Here is a 14,408-nt window from a genome sequence, read left to right on the forward strand (position 1 = left end):
GAAGATGGGGGCTCCCTGCCAGGCTGACATACAAATTAACAGCTTATAGTTATAATCTAGTGTCTTCCCTTTATTTCCATCCCATGATATCTCAGCCTGATATGAAGATAAGAAACCAATAAAAAGGACAGCTAGGCTTATCTTCAAAATAGAGTATCATGTCTTAAAAAGTCAGATACTCATACCCTCTTTGTAAAGCTAACTTCCACAGAATTGTTGTGGTTTTGTTTTGTTTTGTTTTGTTTTGTTTTGTTGTTTTGTTTTGTTTTGTTTCATGTAGGTTGGAAGGGACCCCTTGAATTACAGAATTCTTCTAGTCCAGTCCTCTACTCAAGCTAGAGTAGGTTGGCCAGGACTGTGTTCAGTCATGTTTTGAGTATCTCCACAAACAGAGACTGGGAAACCCTTTCCTGTGTTAACCATCATTACAGTAAAAGGTGTTTTCTTGTGTCCTGATGGCATTTTCTTCTTTTTTTTTTTTTAATCTGTGCCCAATGACTCTTCCCCTGTCAGTGAGCACTTCTGGGAAGAGTCTTATTCCCTCTTCTTCTTACCTTCCCTTCAAGTATTTATATAAGTGGTTATTATGTCCCTGCACCTTCTCTACTCCAGGCTGAACAGTCCCAGCTCTTTCAGCCTGTCCTCACACGAGAGATGCTGCAGTCCCTTCACAATCTTTGTGTCCCAGTACTGGATTTGCTCCGGTATGTCCACGACTCTCCTGTACTGGCAAGCTCAGGACTGAACCCAGCACGCAGATGTGTCTCAGCCTCACTGTGTGGAGGGCAAGTACCACCTGCCTTGCCCTGCTGGCAGTGCTTTGCCAGGTGGTGCAAAGGATTCTGTTGTCTGCCTTTGCTGCAAGGACACGTTGCTAGCTCAGATTTCAGTGGTGCAGTTCTCTGCACAGTCATTAGCAGGAAGAAAGCTTTTTCCTGAGGAAGATTTTAAACAGCTAAATTGGTGAAAAAATGAGGCACATCACTCAGCAATGAGGCCTCCTTTCCCCCTTCTTCACCTTTCAGCTGTGGTGGGGACCACAGAAATTGTGTTTCTAATTTAGGTACCTGAGTTTTCATGTTTAATGTAGGTGAGATGAATATTTTTACAGCTATCTCCAACGTCAAACTGAATTCATAAACTGTAAGTAGACATCCCCAAACTACCAGACTGAGCAACAGCATAGGCAAAGTAGAAACTGTGGGTTACGCACTGCTAAGGGAAGGTCTGTTTAAATAGGCAGAGATGGTGTTTTAGATAGCCCCATTAATATCTCTCAGAAAGTTGATAGAAAGAGAAATTAAATAGCTGTTTCCCCCAGTATTACTTAAGATGTCAAAGCCACAAAAGGATAGCAGTTGAATATGCAAACTTCCATGTAGCACACATAAGACATGTATGTCACAGTAATAGCTGTGGAACCTGAGCTGTCTACAAAGATGTGTGCTTTTGGCATAGAGAAAATGGTGTTGTATGCTAATGAACAGAATTGTATTATGAAGTTTTGGTTCAGCTGATTTATCTAAATGTCAATCATAAATGTATATCTACAACCAAGGAAGCAGACTTTTGAAGTCTGAATTATTTTCCTGAGTGGTTTTATTTAGCATGCATTCAGAGACTGCTTCATTCTTGTCGTATTTTGGGGATGTGGGTCCTTCTTTTTCTAAAGACAGTGGCTGCACTTTCATGATTGTAGTGTGAGTGGGCATTCATCTTTTATCCTATTGCAACTTTTATCCCATCCTGTTTTATCCACAGAATGTGTATATGGCTAGTGACATGTATCAAAAGTTGAGTATGCTTTTGTCATACGTAGCTTAAGGACTGAAGAAACCCTTAAAAATTTGTCTCAGAATGGGTAGTTCAGTGGCAAGATATAGCTCTTTGTTGTGATGTTCTCAAACTCTGCAATGATAAATATCAGATCTGCTTAAGTTCAGGTCCCAAAACACAGAGAGAAGGCAATGCTCATTGCTAGTTTCACTGATAGAACTTCTGGCTACTTAGAATTTGAAGAACAGGTCTTCCTTTAAAATTAGTATTGTTCTTTATAGGCAGCAAATTTTAAATATTGAAACTTTTCTTATGCCTTTTTAAAACTTATTTTGAAAATCTAAAATTTAATCTTTGTGTTTTGTAGTAAATGTTGGGCATTGCAACAATTTAATTCTGTATGTCTTTTTTAATCTTTTAACTAGAAACTAGCTGAGCTGTTCACTGCAGGCAAAATTCTTGTCTCTTGTCTCAAGTTATGTTTTCCAGTGATGCCCTGTTCTTCAGATAGCATATTCTTCCTGGGATTCCCTACAGAGTGTGCAAAGAAGACATGAATATTTAAATACAAGCATGATCCCAGAACAGGGTACAGCTGTCCTGACTGTGCATTTCCATGTTTAGTGACTTTAGCTTCGTTTAAAATTTCTTCCTAACTCTGAATTCCTATATTAAAAATATTTAAAATAAAGAACATTAGTAATTTATAAACCTGTACAGATCAGGGATTATTAGTAGCTATGAGGGACTTGGTATTGAAGCTAAAAGTGCAGTATATCCTTTAGTACAATTTGCACATGGCAGGTGACTTCATCCTTCACAAGCTGATTGGATTTTATGACTGCATAGTTGGAGGAATGTATATTCCCCTTGCATTATTCAACTTGGACATGCTGAAAAATAGAACAGCTGGAATTTATCGCAGTTGTAGTTGGATGGGTCCAGTACTCTACAGTGCCTGGACGCACAGACACTTAGTGAAGTCCTGATTCCATCAGAATCAGTGGTTAAGCACCCAATATCATCAGTAAAATGAGATTTTCACTTCCACATCTTGGAATTTCCATTTTTATGAATATTTGAAAATTCTTCAAAGATAAATATCCTCTTCAAAGTCAGTGGGAACTGTGTTTGATCCAGATAGGGTCAATTCTGATCTATGTGAGTTGACTTTTGGTGTTATTACACACTAGACAACGTATGGCACCTGTCAAGTGTTTGGTGGCAGGTGGCACTGAGGTAACTCCTGAGTGAAAGAAGATGGAAAAGGAAACAAAGCCCCCAGGAAATAACAACATCACGTTTTTCTTAAATTTAAATTATTTAAAAAAAGAAAAAATCCCAATAAAAACAAAACCAGCAACAAACCCACAAATAAATCGAAACACCTAAAAATAACAACAGGGTCTAACACATAATAGTAATTTAAATTACTTTCTCCTCTGTTGTGTATGTGTATTAATAATATGCAATTGATCACCACTTTAAAAATATTTGCTCTTTAACCTGTATCAGTTAAAACCCTGTGGATCCTCTGACAACTTTCCTTTTGTCTACACAAGATTTGCTAGGCAGTATGGACTGTAAAAACAGTGGGTTTTCAGACTTCATTTTAGATGCTGCACTAAGAGCTGAGTAATAGACAGATCGTTTTGGATGTTGTGACCATCCTGAGCTGCCCAGAATTCAACTGATACAATTGTATAAATTTTTAATATTTCTATTCACATTCCAATTTTATAAAATTGCAATAAATTATGTATAATAAAAGCAGACAACTTTAACAAGACCATTATCAGGACAGAACCACCTACAATAAAAAAACAGTAAGAACACGTTGAGACAGAGAACGGGAATAGAAAGCTTGCAATTTAAAGACAACATGAAAGGTGGCCACTTGTGGGTTTGGAGTTCAGATGCACAAAGTATTACATAATTTAGTAACTCCCAATGTACTGCTTACCGCTCAAGTACCTGAAAGCCTTTATTCATATGATTTTCATTATTTGCTTATGAGTGTTAATAAAGCAGCACTGGTAGTAGCATAATCCAAAGAAATGTAATTCTAAAATGCATACAGCTATTATTATTACTGTATTACTTAGATCAAAAAGAAGTCCATTTGTATTTTCCATGACATCAGCTCAGTGGTAAAGCCTCCATTTTGCAAGAACTGGCAGCTTGGATGTCCAAAGTAAAAACGTAGACTGTAACATTTAAGTATAGTGGAGAAAAAGTGTTTTGTTTTTTTTTTTTTTGAAATGTTTGTTTTCTCTTCTCTGCATTCTGCAGTAATAATACATACAAACTCCTAGAGCAGTCCCTGTCTGTCTCAGGTGGGATATAAGTACTGTATGAGAAAGTTGATAGGTTTATGGAATTCATAAAAGGTAGGAGGCAAAATTAAGATTAGATTCACTGGAAAAAAAAAATTCAAAATAATTCTTGCTTTTTAAAATTCACAATGCCTGATATCCTTCAGTTGGTGGGATTTTTTTTTGTGTTTTGCCTCAAATAATCTGTGGACAAGGCATTATCTTTTCTTAGACTTGCTGGATGTCAGGACTCTCATTTTACACCTGTAATTTTAATCTCCACTAGCTTTTTCACAAGTTTTTAGCACTGAGAGTTCTTTGCTCCTAATCTAACATTATTGATGAAAACAATTCAGGATTTGATTTGAATTTAGATAGGATAGCCACTACAACTTACCTAGCAAGACTTTTGAAGTGGCCCCTTTTTTTTCATTTGTCGATGTGTCTCTGATCATCTAGTTGAACTTTCTCATGACAGCTAGAAGAAACAGCAGTAAAGATCAGGGAAAGACATCCTAGTCGTCCTTGATGTTATAATATTAATTCCTCTAGCTCGTCTTACATGTTATAGGGGACCGTGTCAAACACCTTGCTAAGGTAAAGGTAGACCACATCAACTGGTCTCCCTGCATCAACCCATGCAGTAGCACATCGTAAAATGCTGTCAGATTAGTCAAGCGTGATTTCCCTTTGGTAAATCCATGCTGAGTAGTCCTGAGAACCATCTTCTCTTCCATGTGCTAAGAGATGACCTCCGGAATGAGCCACTCCGCCATGTTTCCAGGGACGGAGGTGAGGCTGACTGGTCTGTAGTTTCCTGGATCCTCCTTCTTGCCCTATGATTTCATAGAATCATAGCATCATAGAATAGTTTGGGATGGAAGCTACCTTTGAAGTTCATTTAGTCCAACTCCCCTTCAGTGAGAAGGGACTTCCTTAACTAGATCAGGTTGCTCAAAGCCCCATCGAACCCGACCTTGAACTCTTCCAGGGATGGGGCAGTTACCACCTCTCTGGGCAACCTGTTCCAGTGTCTGACCAACCCCATCGTGAAAAATTTATTTCTTATATCTAGTCTAAATATACCCTCTTGTAGTTTAAAGTCATGACCCCTTGTCCTATTACAAGAGATCCTACTAAAATGGGTTTTTTTGCATCTTTCCTGTGGACCCCCTTTAAGTGTTCAAAGGCTGCAGGAAGGTCTCCCCTGAGCCTTCTCTAGTCTGAACAACCCTAATTCTCCCAGCCTGTCCTCATTGTAGAGATGTTCCATCCCTCTGACCACTTTTGTGGTCCTTCTCTAGATCCGCTCCAACAGGTCCATGTTGTTCCTGTGCTGAGAACTGCAGAACTGGATGCAGTACTCAGGTGGGCTCTTACGGGAGCAGAGTAGAGGAGTAGAATCACCTCCCTTGACCTGCTGGCCAAAATTCTGTTGATTCAGCCCAGGATGCGATTTGATTTCTGGGCTGTGAGTGACCATTACCGGCTCATGTCCAGCTTTTGATCCACCAGTATCCCCAAGTCCTCTTCAGAGCTCCTCTCAATTCCTGCATCCCCCAGCCTGTATTGATACTGGGGGTTGTCCTGCCTCACATGTGCCCAACTCAGGTGCATGTGGCCTTGTTGAATGTCATGAGGTTCACATGAACCCACCTGTCAAGCCAGTCAAGTCCCTCTAGGTGGCATCCTGTCTCTCAAGCATGTCAAACACATAGTTCAGCTTGGTGTCTATGCAAACTTGCTGAGGGTGCACTCAATCCCAGTGTCTGTGTCATTGATGAAGATATTAAACAGCAATGGTCCCAGCACGGACCCCTGAGGGACACCACTTGACAGTGATCTCCATCTGGACATAGAGTTGTAGGCAACCATCCAACCAATTTCTCATCCACCTAACAGTCCACCCATCAAATACGTATCTCCTGAATTCACAGAGAAGGGTGTTGTCAGGGACTGTCTGAAAGACCTTACCAAAGTTCACATAGATGATATCCATCACTCTTCCCTTGTCCAGTGATGTAGTCACTCCATCATAGAAGGCCACTAGATTGGGCAGGCAAGACTTGCCCTTTGTGAAGCCATGCTGGCTGTCTCAAATGTAATTTGAAATTACAAATAATGTAACACTGTTGACTAACAACATTATTCTTTTTGTTTAGTTTGGTATGGTGTGGCATCTTCATGCACAGTAGAGAACAGTAGATTATAAGGCAAAAGTTGCTATAATCCTTCAGGAATGTCAGACAGGATTACTGGGAACCCTCTGTTCTCTTCTAGTGTAAAAATATGCAGAAGGGAACAAAATAACTCTGTGACTGTCACTGTCAAGGATCAGCAGTTAAGCTGCATGTCTGCATCCTCTTTGTTTCATGGGACCAGCAGGGATTTTGGTACTGGCTGTCAGCCAATCTGTCTGCTGTGACCTTCCTGTGGGAACCATATAGCATGTTGAGGAAACTGGAATTATCAAACTTTAACAGTGTTGGATTTGGGAGTATTTTTTACAGTACCCTTTATCACGGTATTTCAGATTTCAAATTCCATTTAAAATCAGTTTATTTTGAAAGCTAAGAACTTTTTCCAGTGTGGGTTTTTTTGTTTTATTTTGTTTTTGGTTTTGTTTTTTTTTAATTTAAATACTTCAATTTGATATTACCTGGAGTCATATCGAACAGAATCTTTTTAGAACAGGAAAATTCAAAACTAAATACCAAAGAGCAGAGTTAATCCAAATTTTACAGCAGAAGCCAGTACAATATATTGGCAGCAGACTGTATAGAGGCAGACCTTTCATGTTTTAGAGCAGTACTGGCCCAAGTAATCTTGAAATCCGCAAAAGAATTCATGTGAATACGTGCAGCTGATATTTTCTGGCATAATCATTGTGCATTGCAGTCTGTGGGCAGGTGATTGCATAAAATGTTCTGCTCTGGATATAAGACTATAAAAGCTTTCAGGAACATAATCTCACCAGCAAGATTAGAGTTTTCCTGGAAATATTTTTGCTAACTGCAAGAATTAACGTACTTTAATCCTTGGTGGGTTTTGTTGCTGAAGTGCCCAGAACACGATTATGATCAGCATCATGCATCTCCTTGTTTCTTTTCTCTTTGGTCTCTGTAAGGTCAGAGTCTTGTTTTTCCTTCCCGGTTTGTCTTTTATCTCTTATTTCAGATGGGAATCAAGTAGATCTAAACCAGATCGCCAGTATTTAAGTGCTCTGCCTTTCTGCTGTTTTGTTGTTTGGTGTTTTTTTGTTTGTTTTTTTTTTTTGTTTTTTTTTTTTGTTTTTTTTGTTTGTTTGTTTTCGTGTTTTTTTGTTTTTTTTTTTTGTTTTGTTTGTTTGTTTGTTTGTTTTCGTGTGGGTTTTTGTTGTTGTTGTTGTTGTTTTGTTTTGTTTTGTTTTGTTTTGTTTTGTTTTGTTTTGTTTTGTTTTGTTTTCCTGGAAATTTAGTAGGCATTGTTGTTTGATTTTTGTTAATTCTTAACTTTGTTGCTGTGGTATAACCTTCTTCTTCCAACTTTGTTCTCTGTAAGTTTATACAACCCCTCTCTGTCAGTGTTGTCTCCTGCATGTACTTCCATTTCTCTGAATACTCTTGGACTCCTTTTGGCATTGTTTTCCACTCCTGTGTTCATCCTCCAGTGGATGCCTCACTGCAGGTTCTAGCAAAGCAGACCCTAGACACCTAAAGGCAGAGATCAGTGAGAATAAGTTTAAGCAAAGGTGCTAGCTGTAGAGTCAGCAGATACCAACCCCAAATTAAACGAGACATGTAGACACAAATGCTGCATGCAGAGAAGCCCATAATGAAGTTATCAGGAGCTCTTCGCTGGTACAGAGTTAAAAACTGTGGGACTAAAATCAAGATGGTAGTACAGTAGCTTCTTTTATTTAAAATCAGCTACAAATATTATGCTGCAACACTAAGAACGTTTTTACAAAACAGAATACACATTGTATATCGGTATAAAACAATATATTCGATTCTGTCTTTAAATGACGACTTTCTTTGCTTTAAGAGACTTACTTAGTGTCATATTCTGTTGTTCATACTTATGTACAAGTAAGACACTGCATTGTGTGAGCAAGAGTGTGTCAATATTTGTAACTGGTTTTGATAAAGTATGTTTATGAAAAAATCATTACAATCCAAACATGATTATTTAAAAATTTAACAGTGGAAGTGTTATGTATTATTTAGTTACATGGCATAAAGCTTTCTCTCTCTGCAGAAAGAAATGTTCATTTGGCAGAATCAGGTACCTGTGAATAGATTTTAAAAAAGAGAAAAGTATCAGATTTGCATATCATCATAATGTTTTACAGTTAGAAACTAATGACCAGGCCTCTATTGATATTCACCTGTGTGAAAAAATAGTGAAAGATCATGCTTTGCATCCTCTGAAAACAACGTAGTTGGATAGTATTTCTACATTTAATTGCTTAAGATGTTTCAAAAACACAGAGAGAGAATTTCCAAAGAAAACATCACTACCAAACTGTTAAATATCCATTCCTTAATGATTACACTCTATCAAAGTTTAAATGCTCAGAAACTCATTTGTAAGACTTTACATTAAAATGATGAATGAAATCATCTCCAGATTCCTCAGACAAATTATTTACAATTTCTTCCTTGTGCTTAATTTTGCTCTGTCCCGTTTTGTAGACCTACATTAACTATTGTATTTATATACATATATAACATATATACGCCAAAATTAAAAAAAAACAAACAAACAAACAAACAAAAAAAAAACCCCAAAAAAAAACCCGCTTTAAGGAGTGAAATGAAAAAGGGAAATTTCATCCAAGATAGTATCACACAGAAAAGTAATAATACCCCTAAAGACCTGGAGATCTCTGCATTCCATTATTTTCTTTGTCCTACTGGAGTATAGTAATCCAATATATTTAGATGTATGCAATGATTTAATTAATTTCGGTCTCATGCCATCTGATGAAGTGAGTCAATATTTTTTTTTGATTTCATGAGTAACAAGGCAGTGGTTAAATTCAGTAACCCTTCTAAAGCAAGTCAACATCAGCACCAATATCAAAACAATATTTGTGGGACAGCATCATGAACAGTTCCATAGACTACAATGTTTGAGATTTTTTCTTATTTAATTGGATGCATAAATACTTGGGTGTTTGACCTCCGGAACATTAAAAGGGTTTCATTTCCAGCCCTCCTGCTGATTAGGTGCTGTCAAGGTTTATTATATTTTCCCCAATATAGAGGCACCAAATCAGCAATCACCTTGAAAAATGTGAGTTTTAGATTTCAGTGTTTCTCCTACATCTCTCTTTAGAAAGTTAGTTATGTAAAGGCAGTGACTTGTGAAATTTCTTGGGGTGAAGGCACTGCCACTTCTCTAATCTGTGTTTTGCTGTCCTGAAGAATTTTTTTCATCATCACTACTCGAGTTTATGAAGCACAGGTGAAAACATGTACATTTCCTGAATGTCTGCTGGTTCCTTATCTTTGTGTCTTTTACTGTGATGTTGTAGAGCTTGGATCATATGGAAACCTAAAATATTATGACACAATGACTGAAGAAGGTAAGACATATTTTAGAATTGTTTGCATCAGCTTTTCTTGAAGCCCTTTAAGCGCCTTTTATGTGTTTACTTTTTCCTTCATTTTTCTTAGCCCTATTTCAGTTTCTCCATTTTTGAATTAAACCATTTTGCATGTCTTCATTGATGGCACGATCAGTTATGCCTGTTTTTTCAGGTTTGTGCTTTCAGCATTTCAGTTTTCCTATTTCAGGCAAGGAAGTACAATGGAATGCTTTCATTGACGAACATATATGCAAAACCACACTCACAAATTATACAGCACAGTATAACATAAATTGTAGCTGCTTATTTTATGCCATGTTTTACAATGTGTTCAAGAGGATGAATTAATTTTTGGATGTTCAGATCACTCAGTTTCAGAACCATTGTTAAGTGACTGCAGTTTACTGACTTATTCAAAAGTAATGAACAAACTTTATAAACTAGGCATGACTATTCCTGGAGTATTAATTGTATGCTTAATTGCAGTGCAAAAATTATGCCATTTAAAACCCTGATTCTAGCAATACAAGAAGGAAGTAATTAGGGCCTGAGTCAGGGCTCAATGAAATCTCAGGAAATTTTTCTGCTGATTCAAAAGCATTGCAGTTTATTGTACTAATTCAGGAAAGCAGTTAGCTGTTTACTAAATTTCCAGCACGTTTTCAGTCCTAGTGTGGTCAGCATTTCTATAGTTTGGAAGTTCCTTGAACTGAGGCCTGATTGTCTGTAGGATCAAGGCTTGTTGTCCATCTCTCTGATTATAATGCCAGACAGGTGGTTTCATGAATGTTCAGTTTAGTAATTAGTGATGTATTTGAGGATGAAGATAAGCCTGAGGCCTGTAGAAAAGTTAGCTGCCTATTTTTTATGTTTTGAATATAAAGCAAATAGCTTAATTCTTTTCAAAAACAGTTATGTTATGATTTAGATTAATCTTTTTGTTCAAAAGGTTTTAAGAAAACCTTCATTACATGACTTATGATCATTTCTCCAGTGGTAACTTGTGACTATTTCCCATGGTTTTGTATCTGCTGTTGATACTCAAATACCACTGTACTGTCCTGGTGCTGGCTGTAGGAGACAGTTCCTTCCACCTTTGTGCCTGATGCTGGAGATGGTGTTTTCTTCCGTAGCAAACCTGAACTCATAGGGCAATCTTTCACCACCCTCCATTGCACAGATCCACTATCTGATTCAGAGGGGTGACACTGATATTAAAAAAAGCTGCCTGAGAGGAGATTTTACCAGGCAAACTGTGGTGTCTGCGTTGTTTAAATACACCTCTCAAGCACTTGAAATGAAGCCATTCAGATACAGCTGCTCAGAGCTAAATTTTTTGCAGATGTTTAATCTCAGTCTTCATTACAGTGAAGAAGAAAGGTCATTTCTCATTGTAGCCTCAGAACTGGGTATGTTAAAGTTTTTAATTTTTATGCTGGAGTATTAAATCTACCATTTCAAAAGCAGTCACAACCTTAGTAGCCTTCTGATGTTCATAAATACTCTATTGACAGTTAAATATAGCTATTTGTGGGAAAATACCTATCCAAGTATGATACATACAATATATGTATATATTAATACTGTGCCTGTGCTGAAGTAATATGGTTAACATCCAATGCAATCTCAGAAAACACTCCTCATGAATATATAATCTGAGACTATACTGTAGCAATAGCTAAAAAAAAAAAAAAAAAAAAAAAAAATCCCCCAGTAGCAAAAATAAGAAAGGAAGCTCTTTGTCTTTAGGAGTATTAACACTGACAAGCATTTTTAGTACAGTTTACATTCTCAAATATAACAATCATCCTAATTTTCATGTCTTTCATAGAGCAAGTAATGAATAGTGTATCGCACAAGCTGTATTTAGATCAAAGTGTGCTATATTTTGAACTTTCTGTTTGGATTTTCAAAAGCATAATCACTATAATGTTGCATCACACCTATTTGTATTATCTGTTTTTCTCTTCCTTTCTCGAGTAAGGTTTTTATACAATTTGTACAGAAAGTTAGTCACAGGAACATGTAAATCCATTTACAAATCCATGGATTTTTCCTAATATCCTTATCTCCAGGTCCTCCAACCCTGAGTTGAGATAGGTAGCACATCTTTCAGTCCTTCAGTAGAGAAGCACAGGCATATCTGTTCTTGCTGTGACATCAGAACAATCAGAAAGGAAAAGTAATAGAAATCAGAAAGCAAGGAATCAGAAAGGAAAAGTGTCACAATACACAACCAGATACAGCCTAATGGCCAGAGCACCTTTGTGCACCAGGTCTTAGAAACTGGTACCTATTGGTTTGTTTACTCCAATTTGGTCTGAAAGTGACTTTAGTTGCAGATTAATTTGGCCCGGATGGGTTAAAAAAAATATACCCTACCAGATGTGAAAAGACCCTCACAGTGATCTTGTGCTGTAAAGTAACCTCCACCAACAGCCTACAACATGACAAAACTGCTTATAGTTTTATTTGATGCTTCTGCAGGGTTTTAAAGTTAAAGGACAAAGCACATAAGGTGTATTTCTAGAATTGATTGGTTGTGTTCCACAACTGGCCACAAGTGGGACTGGTAGGTACAGCTGAGACTGCTGCTCAACAGCTGCAGATTTGACAGGTCTTCAGACTCATGAAAGCTTGGCTATAGTTGCATAGATGTAGTCATTTGCATTTGACCAGAGACTGAAAACCACACAAATGGTAGAGTCTTGATTTGTTTTAATGAGTGAATACTTGAAGATAAACTATTTTCCTATCAAATCAAAGTCTTTTCTGACCCAGGGAATCTGTAGCCTTCAATTCAGGTTGTAGTTAAAAGATTGGCTTTTTAATACATACTTGATCAGGAGGATAATCTCTGCCAATGGATGCCAGTTGGAGTTACTCATGCAGATCAAGGTGTATCTATGTTATACAATACTGATTTGTTTGCATATATTCAAATAAAACCAATTAGTTTCAAGCTACTTTCTTCGCTAATTACCTAGCCATGAGCTCCCATTTCTTTTACCTCATCCTCTGTAAACTAAAATGAGCTGAAAAATCTGTCTGAGTTCAATGAATCTTGATAAATCAGGAATTTTCTGCAACAGTTCTAGTTTGGGTCTGTGGAATGCAGCGTTTTCATTCACCTAAGCTCTCATGATACCAGATGGTATAAAAATTACTTTTAGGTTTTCAAACCCATAGTATATAGGAATGTTAAAGAGGAAACAAAAGCTCCTACTTACTCCTAGAAATAAGAACAGCAACATAAAATTCCTATTTTAGTAACCCCATCTAAAGATGAGAAAAAAAGGCATGAGAGAAGACCTGTGCCTAGCATGAAAGCTCTGGACATTTCTGTAAAGTTGAATCACTTAGAAATATCATGAGCTGGCTTTTTTTTTCCTGGTGGCTCTGTGCTTCCCCCTTCCAGAACAAGTTTTCATTTGGTTTGAAGGAGGAAAACAGCACGGAAATGGAAGGAGAAGGAATAGCTCTGCTGTATTTTTACATCTCACTGACTTCGTGCAAGATGGTACTACTGCTTCCCTTAGTTTCTTGCTTTTGATAGTCAATTATTATCTCTTTTAATAATTTCCTCACACTGCTACCTACGCTGAGTGAATCAAATGGAAGGTAATGATGTGCAACACTGTAAGGTGAACCATGTATGTACTGAGAAATAAAAATAAATAAAAAAAAAATTTTTTTTTTAAGTTCAGTAATGACTTAGGTTTCTTTATTGAAAAGAAAAAAAATATTCCCGATCATACCAAACAAAAGACTAGAGTATGCTTACAGAATTCTGCATCACTTTAATTCAACTTTTTAAACTGAACCTTAAATTAAAAGATTCTAAACCATTCTGGAGTAGGTAGAGGTGTGGATGGTTCCACATATAATTCTCAGAAAATGTCTCAGCTGGATCATTTGCAAGGTTTGTGTGTTTTGGACATCACCAGCCAAGCTCTCACACAGATGAAGCTGAGTTGGAATCTGAAACCTCAAGGAGTCCTTTAGCAAACTGACATACTTGTATGAAAATTATGCACACACCTTTCAATATCTGCACATGCTTCTGGATAAGCACTTTTTAAAATACTCCTCGTGTTTCAAAGAAATTAGGAACAGATTTGACTCTTACAATTTCAGCTTAAAATATTTGGAGATATGATTTGCTTTTTTTCCCTCTATTTTTTCTTTCTCATGTCTGATATCTCAAACAATTCTTTATATCTCTCTGCCCCCATCTTTCTCCCCTCCCTTCCCTTCTCCCCCTGCTTTCTTTTACTCTTTGTTTCTTTTCCCCCTTCTAACTGAAATCTCTGCCACTGGCCCCGTGCACGGAAATATTGATATGGCTTGCTATTTGTGACTGTGTACTATGCTTAGATACTCTTCGGCAGGCAATTTTACTCTAAGTACTACGTACCAAAAAAAAAATAATCCTTGCAATATATAATGAATGGCTAATTATTTTTTTGGAGCATGATATGTTTGTGGAAATATATGGGCTGCTGAAAGGACAGTACTGCTTACTCAATCTTTGTGGTATTTTTATTACTTTCCAAATTATTTGCTGTTGGCAAATTAATGACACTTCCCAGCAAATGATAGCTGCTAGTCCCTGTAGGCTCTGTGTATGCTTCGTCTCATGAAAAACTGTTGGTGCAGGGATTTGAAGCTTCCCTTTGTGAGAAGGGAAGAGAGGATCTCTTTCTTGACTAATGATTTATTCTTTTATGTCTTTTATTTTA

The 14,408-nt window shown here is 37.2% G+C and overlaps 1 protein-coding gene across 2 annotated transcripts in view; it reads left to right on the forward strand.

The window, feature by feature from the left end:
- Window positions 1-14,408, forward strand: part of SLC24A2 (solute carrier family 24 (sodium/potassium/calcium exchanger), member 2) — a 105,488-nt gene that overhangs the window by 63,797 nt on the left and 27,283 nt on the right. The window contains exon 4 of one of the 2 annotated variants that reach the window (XM_008950249.1): window positions 9,613-9,663. The exons of the other annotated variant lie outside the window; for it this stretch is intronic. Coding sequence (XP_008948497.1) covers window positions 9,613-9,663 — 51 coding nt within the window. The remainder of the gene's footprint in view (window positions 1-9,612; window positions 9,664-14,408) is intronic. 2 annotated transcript variants of the gene reach the window in all.

This window comes from Merops nubicus, unplaced genomic scaffold (genome assembly GCF_000691845.1).
Source record: "Merops nubicus isolate BGI_N331 unplaced genomic scaffold, ASM69184v1 scaffold1462, whole genome shotgun sequence".
NCBI classification, from domain to species: Eukaryota; Metazoa; Chordata; class Aves; order Coraciiformes; family Meropidae; genus Merops; species Merops nubicus.